Source organism: Balaenoptera borealis (genome assembly GCF_965194805.1).
Source record: "Balaenoptera borealis genome assembly, chromosome: 7".
NCBI classification, from domain to species: Eukaryota; Metazoa; Chordata; class Mammalia; order Artiodactyla; family Balaenopteridae; genus Balaenoptera; species Balaenoptera borealis.
Window position 1 is genome coordinate 115,494,706 of NC_138864.1, and position 23,819 is coordinate 115,518,524.

The 23,819-nt window shown below is 36.8% G+C and overlaps 1 protein-coding gene across 7 annotated transcripts in view; it reads left to right on the forward strand.

Annotated features, from left to right (window-relative positions):
* UBN2 (ubinuclein 2) overlaps positions 1–23,819 on the forward strand; it is a 77,711-nt gene that overhangs the window by 14,904 nt on the left and 38,988 nt on the right. For 5 of the 7 annotated variants that reach the window (XR_014246988.1, XM_082400257.1, XM_082400261.1 and 2 more), the window contains exons 3-6: positions 11,266–11,367; positions 16,299–16,436; positions 17,141–17,244; positions 19,285–19,774. Coding sequence is in view for 6 of the 7 variants with exons in the window: in XM_082400257.1 (XP_082256383.1) it covers positions 11,266–11,367; positions 16,299–16,436; positions 17,141–17,244; positions 19,285–19,774 (834 nt within the window). In the remaining variant the exon portion in view is untranslated. The remainder of the gene's footprint in view (positions 1–11,265; positions 11,368–16,298; positions 16,437–17,140; positions 17,245–19,284; positions 19,775–23,819) is intronic. The other 2 variants (XM_082400259.1, XM_082400260.1) reach the window with 1 other exon arrangement.

Genomic DNA, 23,819 nt, shown 5'->3' on the forward strand with positions numbered 1-23,819 from the left:
TAGTGTGTGAACTAGTGCCCTAGGGGAGTAGATTTAAAGGGGTTTCTTCATCTTAGATGTAGCAAAATTCAAGGGTTTTTGTTTTGTTTTGTTTTGTTTTTTTAAGAAGGGAGTCATTATTTTTTAAAGTATTTGTTTATTTATTTATTTATGGCTGTGTTGGGTCTTCGTTTCTGTGCAAGGGCTTTCTCCTGTTGCGGCAAGCGGGGGCCACTCTTCATCTCGGTGCGCGGGCCTCTCACTATCGCGGCCTCTCTTGTTGCGGAGCACAGGCTCCAGACGCGCAGGCTCAGTAATTGTGGCTCACGGGCCTAGCTGCTCCGCGGCACGTGGGATCTTCCCAGACCAGGGCTTGAACCCGTGTCCCCTGCATTGGCAGGCAGATTCTCAACCACTGCGCCACCAGGGAAGCCCAAGGGTTTTTTAAATTTGGAAAATAAAATTTGTATTTTTATAAGATGCATTTATTGTGTAAACTGTAACATCAGCAACTGCAGGAAGCCAGAGAATTTATCAAGTCAGACTTCGATGATACTGCAGAGTGTATTTTTGCCACAGATGCTGAAAAAGACAGCAACTCAACATAGGCCCAGTAGGGAAGACACGATAGTATAGTCCTTTGCCAATCTCTTGAGTTCCTTTAGGTGAATTTTAATATTTGTGGATTTAAAAAAAAAAAAGGAGTTACCTGATTGCCTAGTGGTTAGGATTCCTGGCTTTCACTGCTGTGGTCCCGGGTTCAGTCCCTGCTTGGGGAACTGAGATCCTGCAAGCCGCATGGTGCGACCAAAAAAAAAAAATTTTTTTTTTCGTGGATTAACTGGTTTGTGCCTTTTTGGCAACTGTCAAAAGTTTGGCTCCACTTTATATCATTTGCGTATCACTGGATTTCAGCATAATTGGGGGACTAGAGAATTGTAATCTGGAGAATAGAAAAAGGAAGGTAAGGCAGAAGGCAGGCCGGGACTTGGAGTTTTTCCAGTAAGGCCAGAAGGTGAAGAAAAGTAAACCCAGGCCAGAAAAACTACTCTGTTGGCCTCTGTAATGCAGGAGGGAACTGGGATGTGCCAACAGTAATGCTTTGGCGGAAAGCCAGTATTTGGTAGAGCAAAGACAATGTAACCCTGGCTAGTGGAGAGGGATTTCAGAAAGAACCACCATGGGCATGGGTGTGTCGCATATAGTGTATCCAAAACTCTTTCCCTGCAGTGGGCCTGGGAAGCAGAACCGTGTAAGGAGTCAAACAGTAAATGATATTGAACATTTGATGGTCCAGACCTAAGAAAATAAAATTCCTTGAATGGGTAATACATGCACTTAATAAAAATTTGAAAGATACAAAAGATAATATAATGAAAAGTAAATCTACCTCCTACCCCTGACTCCCAGCTAATCAGCTTCCTTCTCAGAAATAATCACTGAGTTTCTTGCCCAAGAGATCTATGTATATGTAAGCATTTACATATTTCAAAGATTTTTTCACTATAAAAGAATATATAAATACAGATAAACAAAGAGAGGAAAATAAAAATCACCTAATCATCTCTAAGCCCACTTCCAGGCATAACCACTGTTAATAGTTTGATGTGTACCCTTTTAGGGCTTTTAAAAATGCATATGAGCTTATGTATGTCCTCTCTTGCACTTTTTTAATCACTTGAGTATTACATGAACACATTCCAGTTATTAAAAACAAATTCAAATATACATGTTAAGCCAAAGTCTTCCTTCACCACTGCCTCCAGTTTTATCCCTTCCACACTGGTAATAGTCATGGTTATCTACGTGTTACAATTCTTTGAGCATTATATATATAATATATAGCTATAGATGTATATTGTTGTGTTTTTCTTAAATGAGATCCTACTATTTGTATGATAGTTGAAAAAGCAGTATCTTGTTATTTTAATGTTGCCTCCATGATTACCAGTTAGGTTGAACACTTTCAGATGCTTAGTGAACATCAATATTACCTTTTCTGTGAATAGCCTGAACTATGCATAACATTTGGTAAACTGCTTTTGCTGCCTTCTATATTATTAAATATTCTTCTACCACACTGTTTTAAAATGGCTGTTAATATTGCATAGATTTGTCATAGTATATATAATTTATACCTTTATCATTGTTAGGATGCTTTAATTGCTATGATGCTTGGGAAAGCTCATACTCCTAAGATCCTATTTTGAGAGCCATTTTAGTCAGATTAATACTGTTATAGTTAAGTCAAAGCATTAGCCATTTTGGTTACTGTCATTGACAAGAGTCACATTTACTTATTTAACCATTTTATTGCATATATTAGATATGGACTCAGAACTATTAATAACTGCTATCTTTTCCTGTGGTAACTACTGGTAGCCTTGACTAGACTTAAATGTTCCTAAATCTGTCTACTTACGTGTAAGTTATTTGGACTTCTGCATATGTCTTGTTAGGCTCATTAAAACAGAACCTATTTGTTTTTCTAGTTTTCCCTAGGTAAATCTTTTTTAGGCAGCTAGTTGTGCCTAGACAAAAAATACGTTAGGAGAGCAGAAAAAGATCATTGTGATTTTGAGTAGAAAACATCTAGGAGAAAAGGTTTGAAACTTGGGCTGAGGGACTTTCTTGGTGGCGCAGTGGTTAAGAATCCGCCTGCCAATGCAGGGGACACGTGTTCGAGCCCTGGTCTGCGAAGATCCCATAAGCCATGGAGCAACTAAGCCTGTGCGCCACAATTACTGAGCCTGCGCTCTAGAGCCCATGAGCCACAACTACTGAGCCCGTGTGCCACAACTACTGAAGCCTACCCACCTAGAACCCGTGCTCCCCAACAAGAGAAGCCACTGCAATGAGAAGCCCGCGCACCGCATCAAAGAGTAGCCCCTGCACGCCGCAACTAGAGAAAGCCCGTGCGCAGCAACGAAGACCCAACACAGCCATAAATAAATAAATAAATAAATAAATGAATGAATGAATGAATGAATGAATTTATTTATTTCAAAAAAAACCCCAAAAACTTGGGCTGAGCAGTAAAGGGTGGGAGAATTCAGAGAGGAATAAGAGATTATTCCCAGTAAGGGGGAAGCATGAGGAAAGATAAGCAAGTGTGTTTGGGAGGAGAGTGGATCTATAAACTGAATGGATTGAAGTGTTCAAGTCAGAAAATCCGAAGAAAAAAGTTGGAAAGGTGGTTTGAGCCAACATGTAGAAGGCATTTAATTACTGCCTTATTAAGGGTTTTGGATGTATTTTGTAATAGGTAGGATGCTTCTGAAGCATTTTGAGCAAGGGAATCACAGAAATATTAGATGATATTAGGCAGGATGAATTGAGAATCAGTATGAGGAAGGAGAAGCTAATTAAGGCATTCATTACATTTAAGTTGAAAACAATGACCAGGATTATAAGCAACAGCAGTTAGAATAGAGAGGAAGCTGTCGATGTGAATAATCATATGAACAAAGGTTTGTGGGGAGAGAGAGTTGAAGTAGAAATAATAAGCGTTTTTAAAAATCATCATTATTGAAGTATAAATAAATACAGTTCATTCAAGTATACAATTTGGTGTATTTTGGTAAATATACACAGTCCTGTACCCACTACCACAATTATGATATAGAAAAATTTCATCACCCCAGAAAGTTCCCTTTTATCTCTCTACAGATAATCCTCTCCCCTCCAGCCCTGGCTCCTGGCAACCTCTGATCTACTTCCTGTTTCTGTAGATTTTTGGGTTTTGTTTTTTCTTTTTCTAGAGTTTCCTATAAATGGAGTCTTACAGTCTTTTGTACATGGCTTCTTTCACTGATTATAATGCTTTCGAAGTGCATCCATGTTTTGCATGTTATCAGTGGTTCCTTCCTTTTTATTGCTGCATAGCGTATGGATGTACCACAGTCTGTGTATCCACTTACTGGGTGATGGGCACTGGGTGGTTTCCAGTTTGTGTGTGATAAGAGTAAAGCTGCTCTAACATTGGAACACTAGTGTGTGTGTGAACATATGTCTTCATTTCTCTTGAGGAAATATTAAGAGAGGGATTGTTAGGTCATATGATAAGTGTGTGTTTAACTTTATAAGAAACTGCCAAATTGTTTTCCAAAGTGGGTGTATCATTTTGCACCAGCATGTAGGAGAGTTTGAATTGTTCCACATCCTTGTTAATACTTGCTGTCATCAACCTTTGTAATTTTAGTTAATACTGAAGTTTTAAGGCAGAAAAATAGAGTTAATAAAATGGAAATGTCAAGTGGGGGAAGCTAATTTGGAGATGATTGACAGCAGGAACACTGGTTTGAGTTTTGGTATTGAGTTTTATGTGTCTCCGAGTGGAAAAATGACCCCAGAAGTTCTATCACTTCTCCTACAGAACTTTTAATAGAATGATACTTTGGAGTCAGATGGTCATGAGTTTGAAAATTGGCTCTGTTACTTTCTCTCTGAGCTTAGACAAGTTATTTGTTTTTTCCAAGGTTTAGTTTTTCCCATTTGTTAAATGGGAGATAATATATGGTTGTACTTAGAATAGGTGCTAATGCAAAGTTAGCGCTCAGTGGATGGTGGCTATCATCATCATTATCATGATTGGTACTTAAATATATGTTTTATGCCCCCAGTAACTTGTGACTTTCTTGCAAATCTGCATTTTTTTCTTTCCTAACTCATCTCCCCAACTGTGTTCATTCCCCACCACAATGGCCAGAGTGATTTTGTTAAAGCACTAATCTTACCAGGCTACTTCCCAGTTCCAATACTTTCTGTGGCTTCCACAAGTGATTACTTCCACTCATCCTTGTCTGGGCATAAATATCTCAGGAAAGCCTTGATTAGGTCTTCTGTTAAAAAATCCAGTACCACCTATAATTCCCTTTTTACCATTTATTACTACTATAATTATTTAATCTTTCTCTTCTCCACAATACTATCAATATAAAATCCATGAAGGCTGGCACTTGGTAGGTGCTCAGTTAATTTGTTGAGCAGATTATCTTCTTTTAACTTCCTTTAGGGCAAAGACTTCATATTTAAATCTAAGTTCCTTCTGACATCTAACACAGCGTTCCCCAACCTTTCTGGCACCAGGGACTGCTGTTTTTCCACAGACACACGGGGGTGGGGTTGGTTCAGGTGTTAACATGAGCGATGGTGAGCAGCAGATGAAATTTCACTTGCTCACCCACTGCTCACCTCGTTCTGTGTGGCCCAGTTCCTAACAGGCCATGGCCTGTTACTGGTCCGTGGCCTGGAGGTTGGGGACCCCTGATCTAACATATTGCTTTCTTTTTTTTTTTTAATTACTTTTTATTGGAGTATAGTTGATTTACAGTGTTGTGTTAGTTTCTGCTGTACAGCAAAGCGAATCAGTTATACATATATTCACTCTTTTAATAAATTTATTTATTTATTTATTTTTGGCCACGTTGGGTCTTTGTTGTCACTCTTTTAGATTCTGTTCCCATATAGGTCATTACAGACTATTGAGTAGAGTTCCCTGTATTACACAGTAGGTTCTTATTAGTTATCTATTTTATACATAATAGTTTGTATATGTCAATCCCAGTCTCCCAATTTATCCCTCCCCTCTACTTTTCCCCCTTGATAACCATAAGTTTGTTTCTACATCTGTGACTCTATTTCTGTTCTGTAAATAGGTTCATTTGTACCATTTTCTTAGATTCCAAATATAAGTGATATCATATGATATTTGTCTTTCTCTGTCTAACTTCACTCAGCATGACACTCTCTAGGTACACCCATGTCACTGCAAATGGCATTATTTTGTTCTTTTTTATGGCTGAGTAATATTCCACTGTATATATGTACCACATCTTCTTTATCCATTCCTCTGTCAGTGGACATTTAGGTTGCTTCCATGTCCTGGCTATTGTAAATAGTGCTGCAGTGAACATTGGGGTGCGTGTATCTTTTCAGATTATGGTTTTCTCCGGATATATGCCCAGGAGTGGGATTGCTGGATCATATTGTAGCTCTATTTTTAGTTTTTTAAGGAACCTCCATACTGTTCTCCGTAGTGGCTCTACCAATTTACATTCCCACCAACAGTGTAGGAGGGTTCCCTTTTCTCCACACCCTCTCCAGCATTTATTGTTTGTAGATTTTTTGATGATGGCCATTCTGACTGCTGTGAAGTGATGCCTCATTGTAGTTTTGATTTGCATTTCTCTGATAATTAGTGATGTTGAGCATCTTTTCATGTGCCTCTTGGCCATCTGTATGTCTTCTTTGGAGAAATATTTAGATCTTCTGCCAATTTTTTGATTGGGTTGTTTGTTTTTTTTGATATTGAGCTGCATGAGCTGTTTGTATATTTTGGAGATTAATCCTTTGTCAGTTGCTTCATTTGCAAATATTTTCTCCCATTCTGAGGGTTGTCGTTTCATCTTGTTTATGGTTTCCTTTGCTGTGCAAAAGCTTTTAAGTTTAGTTAGGTCCCATTTGTTTATTTTTGTTTTTATTTTCATTAGGAGGTGGATCAAAAAGTTTTTGCTGAGATTTATGTCAGAGAGTGTTCTGCCTGTGTTTTCCTCTGAGAGTTTTATAGTATCCAGTCTTATATTTGGGTCTTTAATCCATTTTGAGTTTATTTTTGTGTGTTGTATTAGAAAATGTTCTAATTTCATTCTTTTGCATGTAGCTGTCCAGTTTTCCCAGTACCATTTATTGAAAATACTGTCTTTTCTCCATTGTGTATTCTTGCCTCCTTTGTCATAGATTAGGTGACCATAGGTGCATGGGTTTATCTCTGGACTTTCTGTCCTGTTCCATTGATCTTTATTTATGTTTTTGTGCCAGTACCATCCTGTTTTTATGACTGCAGCTTTGTAGTATAGTCTGAAGTCAAGGAGCCTGATTCCTCCAGCTCCGTTTTTCTCAAGATTGCTTTGGCTATTTGGGGTCTTTTGTGCTTCCATACAAATTGTAAAATTTTTTGTTCTAATTTGATAAGGATTGTGTTGAATCTGTAGATTACACATATTGCTTTCTACAGCATACATTTTTTTTTTTTTTAATTTATTTGGCTGGGTGTTAGTTGTGGCATGCAGGATCTTTTAGTTGCAGCATGCGGGCTCTTAGTTGTGGCATGCGGGATCTAGTTCCCTGACCAGGGATCAAACCCAGGCCCCCTGCATTGGGAGCATGGAGACTTAACCACCGGACCACCATGGAAGTCCCTATAGCATACATTTTTAACAGTTACTTTTGAATCTAAGTAGTAGTTCAAAATAAGATATGTAACTTAGTAGGATTATTGAGTCAAATATGATGAAGAGTTTTAAAACTAATTTTAGTATATTTCCATTTTGGCATTAATACTTCATAGAAATTTTGGAAAACATAGTAGAGACAAAAGAAGAAAATGTAAGTGTATGGCAGAATTTCTTGGCAGATGCTTTCAGATCGCTTTCCAAGAGTTTTATTGGTATACTCTTATCAGCAGTGTTTGAGCAGTCCTGTTTCTTCTCCATCTTGCCAGAATTTTAAAAGTTTATAATTTGATAGATGAAATTGGTGTCTTACTTTAATTCCATTTATTTATTAATTGCTCTCCATTGAGCTGTAATGTTGCCTCTTTCATATTAAATTCATTCTTGTATTCCTGTCATATCTATTTTAACTCCTATAACTTTACATATATTTAATATGTGACAGGGTAGTCCTCCTCATTAGTTTGTTTGTTTGTTTGTTTTTAAATTTTATTTATTTATTTATTTATGGCTGTGTTGGGTCTTCGTTTCTGTGCGAGGGCTTTCTCTAATTGCGGCAAGTGGGGGCCACTCTTCATCACGGTGCGTGGGCCTCTCACTATCGTGGCCTCTCTTGTTGCGGAGCACAGGCTCCAGACGCGCAGGCTCAGTAATTGTGGCTCACGGGCCTAGTTGCTCCGCGGCATGTGGGATCTTCCCATACCAGGGCTTGAACCCGTGTCCCCTGCATTGGCAGGCAGATTCTCAACCACTGCGCCACCAGGGAAGCCCCCCTCATTAGTTTTTGTCTGTGGATTTTTATATTATTAGAACTCTCTCTCTCCTTTTTGGGCGAAACATTCCCTCGTGTGTTTAACTGCTTGTGTGTTACTTTTTCTTGGTAGAATAACTTCTAACATAGAAATATCTTTTTCCTTTCCTTACTTCTTACTCTCACTGTAATTCTGTAACCTAGTGTAAGAGTTCCAGCTTGCAGACCTAGCATATGGAAAAAACAAGGACACTTTATTTATGTGTTGCATTTAAGCATATACATACGTTTTGTGTGTGTGTGCGCGCATGTGTGTATGTGTGTGTAGGTATGTTTAAGTTGCCAGTTGGTGTCTCCTGAGAAGAATTGTTCTTATTCTGAGATTATGCCTTCAGTGGTCTTGTTTAGCAAAATAAAAGGGTTGCCACCCTGTGTTGGTCTCCAAAATTGTTTTCGGAACTTGTAAAATCTAAAAACATGAGAGCCGTTACTTATCTCACACCGAAATGACCCTCTTGGTGGTGATGGTATAGTAAAAGTTTTTTCATTGAAAAACATACACTGGACTCATAGTTATGGGGATTAGGTTTTTTAACATCAGTATGCAATACAAATATAGCATTTAGTCAGAATTACCTTTACAAATTAGTTAGAAAGTAAATGGTACCATGTTGGAGACTTTTCTCAGTAAGTCCATCATATTTGTTTTTGTCACGTGAACACTGGAAAAGATCATTTGTTTTTGTTTGTTTTTTTTTTATTAATTTTTATTTTATTTATTTATTTTTATTTTTTGCTTGTGTTGGGTCTCCGTTTCTGTGCGAGGGCCCTCTCCAGTTGTGGCGAGCGGGGTCCACTCTTCATCGTGGTGCGCGGGCCTCCCACAATCGCGGCCTCCCTTGTTGCGGAGCACGGGCTCCAGATGCGCAGGCTCAGTAGCTGTGGCTCATGGGCCCAGTTGCTCCGCGGCATGTGGGATCTTCCCAGACCAGGGCTCGAACCCGTGTCCCCTGCATTAGCAGGCAGACTCTCAACCACTGCGCCACCAGGGAAGCCCAAAGATCATTTCTTTACGTGGAAATAAGATGAAACAATTTGCTTTCATTTAAGAGCCATGTTGCACAAAACTCAGCCATCTTTCACCAATTAGAATCAGTGACACTTTGCATTGAGAGACATGCACTATGGGAATTGAAACCAAAGGAAAGTCATGCAGATTTCACCAGTTTTTGCATGCGTTCATTTTTTATTTTCTTGTATGTCTATGTGTATAAATAAATCTAGGACATTAAAAAAATAATTTTAAGAATAGTTTGGATTTACAGAAAATTTGCAAAGAAAATACAAAGAGTTTCCATATAGTTCTCATCCACTTTCCCCTGTAACATCTCATATTTGTAGAGTAGATTTGTTACAACTAACAAACCAACATTGGTACATTACTGTTAATTAACGCTGTGTTTTATTCAAATTTTACTATTTTTCCCCTAATGTCCTTTTTTAGTCCCCGGATCCCAACCAGGATACCAGATGACATTTAGTTATTATGTCTCCTTAGGCTTATCTAGACTATGCCAGTTTTTCAGATTTTTGTTTTTGATAATCTTGACAGCTTTGAGGAATACTGGTCAGTTATTTGTAGAATGTCCCTCAGTTTAGTTTGGTGTTTTTCTTGTGGTTTAGTTTGTCATGATGTTTATCTTAGCCTACAGCTAAGATATGGTTAGCCTACAGCTGAGGTTATAGGCTTTTGAGAGGAAGACCACAAAGGTAAAGTGCCATTTGTGTCTCATCATGTCAAGGGTAATGCTATCAACATGACGTATCACTGTTGATGTCGACCTTGATCTCCGGGCTGAGTAATGTTAGGTTTTTCACTGTAAAGTTACTTTGTCTCCTCCTTGTCATACTGTACTCTTTGGGAGTAAGTCCCTAGGTACAACTTACATTCAAGGTGTGAGGGAACTTAAATTCAACCTCCTGAGGGGAATTAATCTACAGAAATCATTTAGAAATTCTTCTAACAGGTTTTTTGTTGTTGTTCTTAGTTTTATTTATTTATTTATTTTTAACATCTTTATTGGAGTATAATTGCTTTACAACATTGTGTTAGTTTCTGCTGTATAACAAAGTGAATCAGCTATACGTATACATATATCCCCATATCACCACCTCCCTCTTGCATCTCCCTCCCACCCTCCCTATCCCACCCCTCTAGGTGGAAAGCACCGAGCTGATCTCCCTGTGCTGTGCAGCTGCTTCCCACTAGCTATCTGTTTTACACTTGGTAGTGTATATATGCCCATGCCACTCTCTCACTTCATCCCAGCTTACCCTTCCCCCTCCCTGTGTCCTCAAGTCCGTTCTCTAGGTCTGTGTCTTTATTCCTGTCCTACCCCTAGGTTCTTCAGAACCATTTTTTTTTTTTTAGATTCCATATATAAGTGTTAGCATATGGTGTTTGTTTTTCTCTTTCTGACTTACTTCACTCTGTATGACAGGCTCTAGGTCCATCCACCTCACTACAAATAGTTCAATTTCATTTCTTTTTATGGCTGAGTAATATTCCGTTGTATATATGTGCCACATCTTCTTTATCCACTCCTCTGTCGATGGACACTTAGGTTGCTTCCATGTCCTGGCTATTGTAAATAGTGCTGCAATGAACATTGTGGTACATGACTCTTGTTGAATTATGGTTTTCTCAGGGTATATGCCTAGTAGTGGGATTGCTGGGTCATATGGTAGTTCTATTTTTAGTTTTTTGAGGAACCTCCATACTGTTCTCCATAGTGGCTGTATCAGTTTACATTCCCACCAACAGTGCAAGAGGGTTCCCTTTTCTCCACACCCTCTCCAGCATTTATTGTTTGTAGATTTTTTGATGATGGCCATTCTGACTGGTGTGAGGTGATACCTCACTGTAGTTTTGATTTGCATTTCTCTAATGATTAGTGATGTTGAGCATCCTTTCATGTGTTTGTTGGCAATCTGTGTATCTTCTTTGGAGAAATGTCTGTTTAGGTCTTCTGCCCATTTTTGGATTGGGTTGTTTGTTTTTTTGATATTGAGCTTCACGAGCTGCTTGTAAATTTTGGAGATTGATCCTTTGTCATTTGCTTCATTTGCAAATATTTTCTCCCATTCTGAAGATTGTCTTTTCGTCTTGTTTACGGTTTCCTTTGCTGTGCCAAAGATGTTAAGTTTCATTAGGTCCGATTTGTTTATTTTCTAACAGGTGTTTTTTAATTTTATGGAAACAGCATGAGTACTGAATCAGTCTAACATATCTGTTCTTCACAGGGTGGGAAGCCCCGTAAACACCGGAAGGATCGGCTACAAGATTTAATCGATATAGGCTTTGGCTATGATGAGACAGATCCATTTATTGATAATTCAGAGGCTGTGAGTAATGTATCTTTAATATAGCAGCAATTCTTTACTTGGATAGTAGAATTCAAGGAAAAAGTGAATGTTTCAGCAAGTGTTTTTACTAACTAATCCCCTTTCAATATACATCTAAATTGTTTCCAGTTTTATGCGCTTACAAATAGTTGAGCATCTGTATACATTTCTCTTTTTGTACTTGAGTATGTATGAAGGTAATTACAGAGTACAAATATATGTGTAGGATAAATTTCTAGCAGTGGGATTTATTGATCAAAGGTTATTTACATCTTGAATTTTTATTGATATTCCCAAACTTGAGCAGGTATATTTTGAAATGACTTCCAGATAAGAACCACGTGATCTTGAAGACTGGAGCTCTTGGGTTGAAGTTAATCTGGCAGATGTCTTTAAAATGTACTTAATATTTTTATTGCTGCCAAACCTTACTACAGTGGCAATAATTGAATGCCAGGCCTTACCACTGTCTGTTTTGATCAAGCCCTACAGCTTGTGCACTGGAATCCTCTTTCTCTTATAAAAGGAAGAGGAATTCAGGAGAGCATTTCAGGACTACAGCAGTCCATTGATCACACAGCAAATAAGTAAAGGCATGTCTTGTTAGGTGGGTCGGTAAGGTACATGTTCTTACATTCTTCTCAGTGTATAATCCCTGGATTATATCCTCTGCAGTGTTCAGTGATTACTTAGGATATACAGAAAGTGACACTAAGGTCGCTGTTATACTACCCACAAATTAGTGCCTCTTTTTCCTGTTACTGCAGTGCTTGGTTGTGTAGATGATGACAAGGCATACAGGGGTAGGAGAGTGACAGGCAGGACTTCCAGCGTGAGGCGTATGGGACACCCTGTCATACTCCTGTGTTATTTTGGTGTCCTGAGATAAACTGGTTTACAGGCCTAGTCTATAGAAATAAAATGTTGACAGTGCCTTTGGAGTAGAGAGGATTTCCTGTTACCAAAAATGTTGTCAGCCTTTTTGTAGGTTAGGGCATGGAATGTTTTCAGCAGTCTTGACCTTGATTTGGCATTCAAGTCAAAAGTCCTAGATTCTAGACCTCACTTGGTTTCTAATTCACTGTGGACCAGGAGCAAGTCTTTTATTTTAGCGTCACCCAGTTTTCTCTGTTATGACTGGCTTGCCCAGCAGAATTTGTACTCTGAGACTCAAGATAATGACATGCTGAAAAGCATAATGCAAGTTTAAAGCATTGGTACTGGTGTTAACATTATATGTAAAGTAGATTTTTGAATTCTAAGTAACCCAAGAGGGAACTCAGCCATATATAAATGGACATTCCATGTACTCAGGCTTACATAAATAGAATTTTTTAAAAATTAATAAACTTGGGACTTCCTGGTGATCCAGTGGTTAAGACTCTGGGCTCCCAATGCAGGGTGCCTGTATTCAATCCCTGGTCAGGGAACTAGGGATCCCGCATGCCAAACTAAAAAAAAGAAAAGATCCCACATGCCGCAACTAAGACCCTGCACAGTCAAATAAATAAATAAATAAATATTTTTAAAAAATTAGTAAACTTAATTTTTTTAGAGCAGTTTTAGGTTCACAGCAAAATTGAATGGAAGGTGCAGAAATTTCCCATATACTCCCTGCCCTCACAACACAGCTTCCATTACCAGCGTTCCCCCACCAGAGTGGTATACTAGTTACAGTCGAAGAACCTACATTGACGCATCATCACCCAAAGTCCATAGTTTACCTTAGGATTTACTCTTAGTGTTGTACATTCTATGGGTTTTACCAAATGTGTAATGACATGTACCCACCATTATACTGTCACACAGGATAGTTTCACAGCCCTAAAAAAATATGTGCTCTGCCTATTCATCCCTCCCTAACACCTGCAGCCACTAATCTTTTTATTGTCTCCATAGTTTTGCCTTTTCCAGAATGTCATATAGTTGGAATCATATAGTATGTAGCCTTTCATAAATAGCATTTTTAATATTTTCCTTTGTAGCATTCCAAATATTTGAATAAAGTGTTTTTCAAACAGATTTTTATAACCCATAATTGGACCTGTGTATCAGTTTAGAGACTGTGGCCAGCATTTTTAAAGAGAATAAAATAGAATAGAATAGGAGCTGTTAACAGGAAACCACTGGTACATTATGTGATTTTTATTATGTTTGTGTGTTTGTACCATGCACTGGCTTTTGATGTGTAGTATATTTTCCACTTGGGTTGTGGTGAAGAAAATTTGAAAGCCACTGCTCTAATAAATAAGGATAAATTTTATAGGTATAAGTTATATAAGTTATACAATTACTGACATTTATAGGACAAGTTAGGTCCCTGTTTTATACGAGGAAATTGAACTAAAGCACAGGTTGTTTATTGACTTGCAAAATAATTTTGTATCATTGTCCTTAATAGATTATTTGGTTCTCATTATAATTCAATAATTCAGACATAAAACACTTACGAGCCAACCAAATGATTCTCTGTTTTTTTAAATGATTGTATTGCCAGTTGGCTTTTTTTTTTTTTTTTGCTGTGCCACGCGCCTTGTGGGATCTTAGTTCCCCGACCAGGGATTGAACTTGGGCCCTCAGCAGTGAAAGCGCGGAGTCCTAACCACTGGACCTCCAGGGAATTCCCACCAGTAGGCTTTCACTGTTCATATATTATTCGATAGAGAGTGATAATAATCTGGTTCTAATTAACTTTCAGAATTGTATACTACTCACTACTATAATATCTGAAAATAAATGCTTTTGAAGATTATTTTTAGTCTAACACTTATGCTGCCAAATTTTTAAAAGACCAAAAGAAAATGTTTTTGTTATTGAGAAATAATAATAATACCAGACATGAGTAATGCTTTTATTTAGGTTATCTCTTTTAAATTTCACTAGAACTTTGTGAAGTAAGTAATATTGTTCCTGTTTTACAACCCTGAAGTATTGATGTTAAGTGATTTACTCTGGGTCACAATAGCTAGTTGTTGGCAAAGGATCTAGTAAATCTGATTCTCAAGTTCAGTGATCCATTGCCTCTTAATACATTGTACTTAAAAGGCTAAATGATACAGAGGTAGAAATATAATGTACATGTGAAACTTATGTAAGGTTATAAACCAATATTACCTCAATAAAAGCAAACAAACAAAAAAAAACAGAATATTTCCTGTACCTTACCAAAAAAATGCTTGGCACATTTATAATTCACAGTGCAGTGGAGGCTGTGTATTAATCCTTGCTCTGTCACTTACTGGTTGTGTCACTTTAGTGTGGTTGCCAGATTTAGCGAATAAAACTACAGTCCACCCAGTTAAATTTGGAAAAAAAAAAAAAAAAAAAAAGGCTAAATCAAATATGCATAAAGAGTTTGTTCTCCTGAAAAGTGTCCTGATAGGGAAAGCTCAGCAGAATACTGCAGAAGAAGACAGACATTGAACACATCCACATTGCCTGGGAACCTGGTGTTGAGTGTGTTTTCCACATGAGATGCTGCTTGGTACAGTGGATGGGCTGGGAAGCAGTCAGTGACTCTGCCATAAACTAATAAAAGTACTCTGGCAAGGTTCTTAACCTCTCTGAGTTTGGTTTTCACTTATAAAATGGGAATATTTACTTTCCTTGCCTCAAAAGGGTATCAGGAGGCCATCAAGTGAAATAATTTATATGAAGAAGCATTGAAAATTATAAAGCAGTATACAAGTATATGTAAGCAGAAAGTACAGGTGTATTTATCTTATCAAAATTACACATTTTCAAAATAATGACTACAGAGCCTTTTCACTTTTCATCCTTTACTCCTCACATCGCTCATTTACTCGCAGATAGTACGGGGCCCTTTCTGAAGGTCTTGCCTGTAGGTCTTTGTACAGTAGTAGCCCCTCAAGTGGAGCAACAAGAAAGCAGTTCATTCCTTTTTTCTTTTTCTTTTTCTAACTTCATTCCTTTTTGATTCAATATGATTAAATGTACATTCTTTCTTTTTCCATTTTCCACGTAATTTAAAATGATACAGGTTAAAATCACAACTTTTGTACTTAGCCTTAATATTTTTAGAGTAACTAACATGTTCTGTATATTTTTTGCCTATGGCAAAGAATTTTCCTTACAAATATGACTTTCTTAAAGACTAATTATGTAATATGAAGAAAACCCTTAAGTAGAGTTCTGGGGAACCCAGGTAGCAGGTATCTTGCTTTTGTTAGATAAGTAGTTCCTTTTTTTCTCTTCTGCCATGAACATCTTCGTTTAGTTAAGACTGGCCTTCCATTTAATGATTGCTTTTCTTCATCTTCATCAGGTGAGATAATGATAAACCTTAAAATCCAGGCTTAGAGAACATTCAGACTGATTTAGGCAATTTGAGTCTCTTTTTCGAAGCAAAGTGCCTGGCTCATTATGGGCCCTCGGTGTATGCTTACCGAACAGGGCAGTTCTTTTTCTACTTCCCTTTAAAACATATATATATGCTATTTTTCTTTTATATGTTTAAAAAATATTCCCTACTTAAAAGCTTAGAGCTAAGGCCGAAGAAATAACCTTTTATTTTTTATAATCTCTTTATGAATAAAATTATATACCAATATGGTAAGAAATGAAGTTCATTTGTTGCCTGGACATTCAGTCATTTGTTTTAACTTGTTTCAGTTTCTCATCAGAATCATTTGTCATTAAGAATAGCAGTGATCCTTAAATTTTTCTCAGCATATGATATATTTAGAATCTGCTTCAGTATTCCAGAAGTTCATTTCTTAAATATTGAATGATCAGAGCTCATTTCTGTTCCAGATAGTAACTTTCTCTTTATTTATTCACAAACATCCTCATTGCAGTTAGTTTTGCAGTTAAGGTTTAAGGAAGATTCTGACATGGTGATTGAATTTCTTTGACATATTTATAGAATTAAAGATAATAAGATATATCTGAAGCCTTTTTTTTAAATCTAGTATGACGAATTAGTTCCTGCTTCTCTAACAACAAAATATGGAGGCTTTTATATCAACACTGGCACTCTCCAGTTTCGCCAAGCTTCAGATACTGAAGAAGAAGATATTACAGACAACCAAAAGCACAAGCCACCCAAAGTGAGTTTATCCAACATTGCAACAGTAATAAGAGCATTCAATTAAAAGGATATATTTTTTGATTTTTACTTGTACTTTACAGCTGTGAATATAAGGAAAAGTAAAATGCTAACCATTGTTTAATGCATTTATAGTTAATTACATGCTTAAAAGTAAAATTATATAGATATGGGGAAATTTATTTTTATATCATAAAATTCTATTATAATTCTATTATAATTCTAATATAATTCTAATACTTTCTTTTAAAACTTCTCTCTCCATATCTAGTCTGATAATCTGTTTCTGGATAAGGTTGAGGTTCTAGGATACGTTAAGACTTGATATGGAAATGACTGTTAATAGCTGTTACTCTTCCTAAGATGTAAAGCAAATTTTATAGAATATATATATATTGTATTTGGGAAATGAATAGAATGTCCTTAGATAAGCGTTCCTTGAAGTGTGAGCCAAAGACATATTTGTACCAGAATCACTAAAATGTTTGTTAAAAATGCAGATTAAAAGGCTCTACCAAACCTTTAACTGAACTGGGAGTTCTCATGGACCCAGGGAATCTGCATATTTAACAAGCAATTCTAATGCACTGTGAAATTTGAGAAAAACCAAATTTGAGAAAAACCACTTGCCCTGGTGCTGGATTGATAACATCAGAGAGTAAAGCAGTAATACTTAGGTAAGTTATGCATTTAATCATTTTGTAGATTCCCAAAATGAAAGAAGATGATATTGAGATGAAGAAGCGGAAGCGGAAAGAGGAAGGGGAAAAGGAGAAGAAGCCAAGGAAAAAAGTACCGAAACAACTGGGGTATGTGAAATTAGACATAATGAGGGAACTAGTGTTGTAGCATGACAGACTCTCCTTTTAGAAAGATATATTTAGCATTAATTAGTTCAGCTTAGCTGGGTCTAATTTAATACAGTATTTATAAATGTCAGTGACCTATTAACTTATATTTTAATAATATTGTATTTATTAATAAGTAGAAGTCATCTTAGAGATTAAGGTGTTTTAGATCACATTTACAAATTTGTTAAGTATTTTGCTCATTACAACATTTTATCAACAAGAACCAGTTTGAAAAGATGGTACAAACATTGAACATGTTATTTTAATTTTTTTGTACTAAAACTGAGCTTAGATGCCTGGGGATTGACAATTGGCGGTAGTCTTTGTATAAGCGATTTATGGTCGTTTTAATATTTTTTAAAAGTCATTGATTTTATTTAGCTATTCTTAACGCTTGTGACTTTAGATAATGATATGGCCTCTAAAAAACCAAGTAGAATTTCTCAAAAGCCTTATTAAGTCATAAGAGGGAATTCCCTGGCGGTCCAGTGGTTAGGACTCAACACGTTCACTGCCGGGGTCTGGGTGAAATTCCTGATCCCTGGTGGGGAACCAAGATCCCGCAAACCGTGAGGCACAACCACGAAAAAAAAAGAAAGAAAGAAAAAGAAAAGAAAAAAAAAGACTTTTTTTTTAAGAATAAATGTTTGTACCTTGCAGTCATAAAGCTACCATTTGTCTCTACTTCTCTATGGCTTTTTTTGTAGAGTCAAGGGACAAAAACTTGTGAGAGGCTGGATTTTCCTTCCCTCCTTAGCAGAGAAGGTACATCTGAATTTGGGGCTCTCAGTATCCCCAGAGTTGATGTAGGGAGGTATTTATCCCCTCCTAAACATGAGATTATAGTGATCCCTGAGTCATTAAGAAATTATTAAGAAAAAAAAATATTACTACTGGTTGTTTTAAATGTTCATTATTTACAAGTAAACTTTTTATGAACAAAAACTGTAAGTAATGCCTTTTATTGAATTTATCATTTTCTCAAATTTGTAACTGATTTCATTCAGCAAATATTTACTAAGTGCTTACTGTGTACCAGACACTGTCTGGGTTTTGGATATATAACAGTAAATGAAACACTGGCCTACCTGTAAGGCACTAATAACCTTGTAGGTTCTGTAGTGCACGTGGAAGCATATAAGCCATAAAATTTAGAAAAGATTTTTTAGAGAAGGTGATAGCTAAACTGAGACCACCCTTTCCTCTTAGTCCCTATAGGGAGAAAGTTGTCATTGAAAATTACACGGATCTATCCGAAAGCCTCAGAAGGCTGTTCCTAGAATGGAAAGTGAAAAATGATCAGAAGGTAGTAGCAGATAAAATAGGGTCTGGATAGAAGACATGGTGATGAATGAAGGCTCACAGATTGACACAGACATTTTGCATTTCTTTGGCAGTTTGTAGCACAAACCACCTGGGGTACCAGTTTGAAGGTGTACTATGTAGGTTTCTCTGGTTGTAATCAACTCTGTTTTCAGCAAAAGTGCATTTCTTTACTTCGTTAATTCTTTAGGTGCCTACTTTATAGATGTGCTAAAGAATGAACATTCCAAAAAGAGTAGTAAGTTTAACTTCGTATACTTTCATTTTCTTTTATTTTTTTTATTTTGGCCACGCCGAGGGGCTTGCGGGATCTTAGACGCACGACCAGGGATTGAACCTGCATCCTTGGCAGTGAAAGTAAGGAGTCCTAACCAATGGACCGCCAGGGAATTCCCTAACTTCGTATACTTAATAAACCAGAGCTCTATTCAGTTTTGTTTATTTCTGTTGACGTTATTGCTTTCATTTTCTTCACTCTAATGGCCATTCACCTATCTGCCTTTCATAAGTGACAATCCAGATGATGATGAAGATGCCATTGTAAAAGTGTAATTTAGTAACAAATTTGCTTCCTCACCTATCAAATGATTATTTTAATTCTGTGCCTGCTTATTTACTTGGGGTTTTAACCTTTAAAATCATACATAGCCTAACTGATCACTTTTTTCTTCACAGAGTTGTGGCTCTAAATTCACACAAATCTGAAAAAAAGAAGAAACGTTATAAAGATTCTCTTTCTCTAGCTGCCATGATAAGAAAATTTCAAAAAGAGAAGGATGCGTTAAGGAAGGAGTCTAACCCTAAAGTCCCAGTGAACTTCTCAACCTCCTCTCTGAATAAAACCCCCTCTGCTGCTGTGGCATTGGGAAATGATGTCTCGGACTTAAATCTGAATAGTGCTGATCCGGACCTCCCCATTTTTGTTAGCACAAATGAACATGAACTATTTCAGGAAGCTGAAAATGCCCTAGAGATGCTAGATGATTTCGACTTTGACAGATTACTGGATGCTGCTTCTAATGGTAGCCCCCTCTCTGAGTCAGGAGGAGAGAATGGAAACACCACCCAGCCAACCTATGCCTCTCAAGTTATGCCCAAGGTGGTACCTACACTCCCAGAGGGTCTGCCTGTCCTTCTTGAAAAACGTATCGAAGACCTCCGCGTAGTAAGTGTGATCATTTTCTTGTGTTGTGTTTGCTGCACAAACATAACAATAATTACTTTCAGGCAAAAATAATAACCTATAATCCTAACTACTTATAAGTAACTTTATTTTCTATACTTCCTTTTAAGCATTGGCTCTATGCATAGCCTTTTTCTTTTAAATATAGTTACAACATGGATAACAGTTGGTTGTTTTATTATCTCACTTTATAAATATTTTTCTGCATAGGTTTCATAAATACATACATAGTCATGTAAAGAAAATAGAAGAAAGGTAGGAACAAATAGTAACAATGCAGAAGTGTACTTGAACTTGGTCCCAACTATGTTAACAACTAGTTATTCTACAATCCATTTTACCAGCTAGTCCTTACCAGCTAATCAGCAGCTTTAGTAAGCAAACATTGTGTTCTCACTAGACAAACTTTTAAGAGTTGAGATTTTAGCATTTCACAGTAGATTCCTCTCCCGATTGACTTGGGTACGTAATCTTTATTTAACTAGCTGCAAATCCAGGTATGTCAGTACACTTCTCCCTTTAATCTCAGGGAAATATAATTTTGACTTAAAATGTTTCAAGCCTTGCTTAAAATGCCCTTTTTTTATTACTTTAGCATGTTTGTTTGAACCCATGCCATGTTTTAGTCCTCTTTTTTTTTTTTTTTTTTTCCTGATTACAGAAGCTATACGCTCAATATAAATTTTTTTTTTTTGGCTGCACTGGGTCTTCATTGTGGCTCTCGGGCTTCTCTAGTTGCGGTGCGGGCTTAGTGGCCCCGAGGCATGTGGGATCTTGGTTCCCTGACCAGGGATCGAACCCTTATCCCCTGCATTGGAAGGCAGATTCTTAACCACTGGACCACCAGGGAACTCCCTAAATTGTATTTTATACTTAGGGAAAGATACCCCATAATCAGACATTCCCCACCCCCAGCAGGGATAACCACTATTAAACTACTTATTTTTCTGGATTTTAATCCATGCATTTGCAAATATGTTGTTATTAAAAATAATTGTTAGTCGAAGTATAATGTATGGACTATTCTACAACTTGTTTCTTTCTTCTAAGGTTATAGTAACCATTTAAATCACATTTTAAATTTATTCTCTATGTTGTATTTATTTCTCTTAACTCTTTCTGAATTTTAAATACCTCATTAGGGAAGCGAGAGATTTATCTAATTTTTCCAACAACTGACTCATGGATTCTGTTTATCAGTTCTATTCTTTTTTCTGTTTTTGTTCTTTAGCATTTCTTCTGAGGTTGTGGCTTATTAAATTCTCTTACATTTTTACTTATTTTAAGGTACTTTATTTATTAGTTCAGGACTTAGAGAGTTGTGCTCAAGTATCTCATTGCCAGTGTTTCTTAGGTTATAACTTGTATTTACCATAGTTTTTGCTTTGTTTCTTTTCTTTTTACTTTTTTTGGTAAGATTTTCACTGTCATTTACTTCTAACTATCTTTTATTTTACTCATGAGCTATTTTTATTTTATTTATTTAATTTTTTTTGGCTGCATTGAGTCTTTGTTGCTGCGCACGGGCTTTCTCTAGTTGCGGCGAGTGGGGTCTACTCTTTATTGCAGTGTGTGGGCTTCTCGTTGCAATGGCTTCTCTTTGTTGCAGAGCATGGGCTCTAGGCACGTGGGCTTCAGTAGTTGTGGCACGCAGGTTTCAGTAGTTGTGGCGCACGGGCTTAGTTGCTCCGTGACATGAGGGATCTTCCCGGACCAGGGCTTGAACCCGTGTCCCCTGCATTGGCAGGTGGATTCTTAACCACTGCGCCACCAGGGAAGTCCTCTGCTTTGTTTATTTCTATGCTTTATTGTTTGTTGGCCCATAAAATTCTTGATGGCTAGATCACTGTTGTGATATTTATCATTTGAAGGTGACCCTTTCTGTGCTATTAATGCTTTTCACCTCGAATTCAGTTTTGTCTGATTTTACTGTAGACTCCTTTTTCTTTATTTTTGCATGGTATAGCTTTTCCCATCATTTACCTTCATTTTAGCTCTTTTTTTTTTTTTGAATTCTTTTATTTTTTGACTTATTTTAGCTCTTTCTCTTATAGACAGCATGTAAATGGAAATTTGTTTATCGACCTCATCTGAGTATTTTTTAAGATTTTCTCTTTAAAATTTTATCTTACCTACTGCTGTTATAATGATAATGATATAATTCATCTTTATTCTGTCATTTTCTTTTATATTCTGTTTTATTGTTCCCTCCCCCTCCTTTGTTTTTCATTCTTTTGTTATTTTCTGTGCTTATTTTTTGAAAAGTATACAATCATTTTATTAATCAAATAGGTTTTTTATTTACTATTCTTAACCACTTTATGTATGAAGTGTAGGTATTATTTCCTTTTTATGGTTAACAAACTTAAGTGGAGGTAGGTTAAATAGCTTGGTCAGTCCACACAACTAGTAACTGGTGGAGCCCGAATTTAAACACAGGAGTTCACCTGACTCAATAGTACATGCTTTTTGCTGTCCCATGTTGCCCCTTAAATCCTTAGTTTCTTTTATGTTTTAAATAAAAAGTGCTAGGGATGTAATCCAGGTTTTTCAATATATAATTAATAATAACAGCTATTATTTATTTAGCAAAAACCTATACCTTGTATTGAGTGCAGTGCTCCTGGGACCCACAGCTTCACAAGACATCACTTATTGTTCAGGAGACAGTGCCCTGACTGGGCTTAGAATACTGTATATACTGTGTAGTCTAATCCTTCAACAATTCTGTGAGGTAGGTAGTATTCTTCCATTTAATAGATGCGGAAACTAAGGTTCAGAAAGGTTAAAGGAATTTCCCAAGGCCACATAATTTTTAAATGGGTGAGGCTTGATGCAAAGTCAGGATTTAAAGGCAGGACCATCATGCTTTATAACTTGCCCTCCGTCCACTGTGTTGTATGCCATTCATTTTCACTTAATAAACAGAACTGATTAGTAATGAGTGTGTTTCAATCTTGTAAGGTGCTGTTATATCTCATATACTAAAACTCTTTCTGTAGTAGCCATGCTAGGATTAGAACAGCTACTTCCTAACCTCTTACTAGGAAATTATCAATAAGAAGATTCATTTCACTTATTAGTATCTGTGAATTCTCTGTATTTTTTTCTTTGAAATAGGAGATGGTATTTTTTTCTTCAGGAGATGAGAATTCATTGTTGCCTAAAATGCTCCTATCTGTCTGATAAGGACTTTCTTCTTGTTGCTCTTTTCTCACTTTGTAACATATCTTGCACTGTTCAGCCTCTTGACTTCTTTTGATTCTCTTTCTTGAAGTTTAGTTTCCATTCTGGCTTTCTTCCTATATTTCTTCTCCCTACACATACCCAGTCTTCATCCTTTCTAAGAAGCACTGAGGCACATCTCAGAAATTGTCCTCCTCTATTTACAGAATGTGATGTTGTCAAACAATGTAAAATTATCAATCTACCGACTGACAGAGTCAGCATGTGGCTTGCTCAGATTATTGGAGCAGGCCTCTCGATGTTTTACATCTTGGGCATCTCAAGATAAACTACCTTTTGTGATTTCCCCAGTAAATTTTGCTTATGGTACAGTGTCTTGGTTTGCATACTCTTTGTTTCTGGTAAACTGGTTAAGGTGACAAACACAGTGATGAAAATATTCTTATCCTCATTGAATTAATTGTTGCTTATCCCTTGATAATGACTGTGGCTAATTTTTTCATTGTTAGTAATTAGGTAGAACCCAGACTGGCTGCAGTAAACTGAGTATCTTTGTACAGGGTGACAGTGTTGTACAGTTGAAGTCAGAAAGCTTCTGGTCTGAGTCCTGGATTCACCACTTACTAGCAGTGTGATTTGGGGGCATACCATGTAACTTCTGTAAGATTTAGGTTCCTTGTTTGTAAAATGGGAGCTATAATACCAATGTCACTGGCTGTTATGAAGATTAAACATGGTAGTGAGTATAATATATAGAATATCAGACACATTGTTGGGCAGTATTGTCTTGTAGAAAATGAGACATCTGCTTTCTGTTATCTTGGAGATCACAGCAAGAATT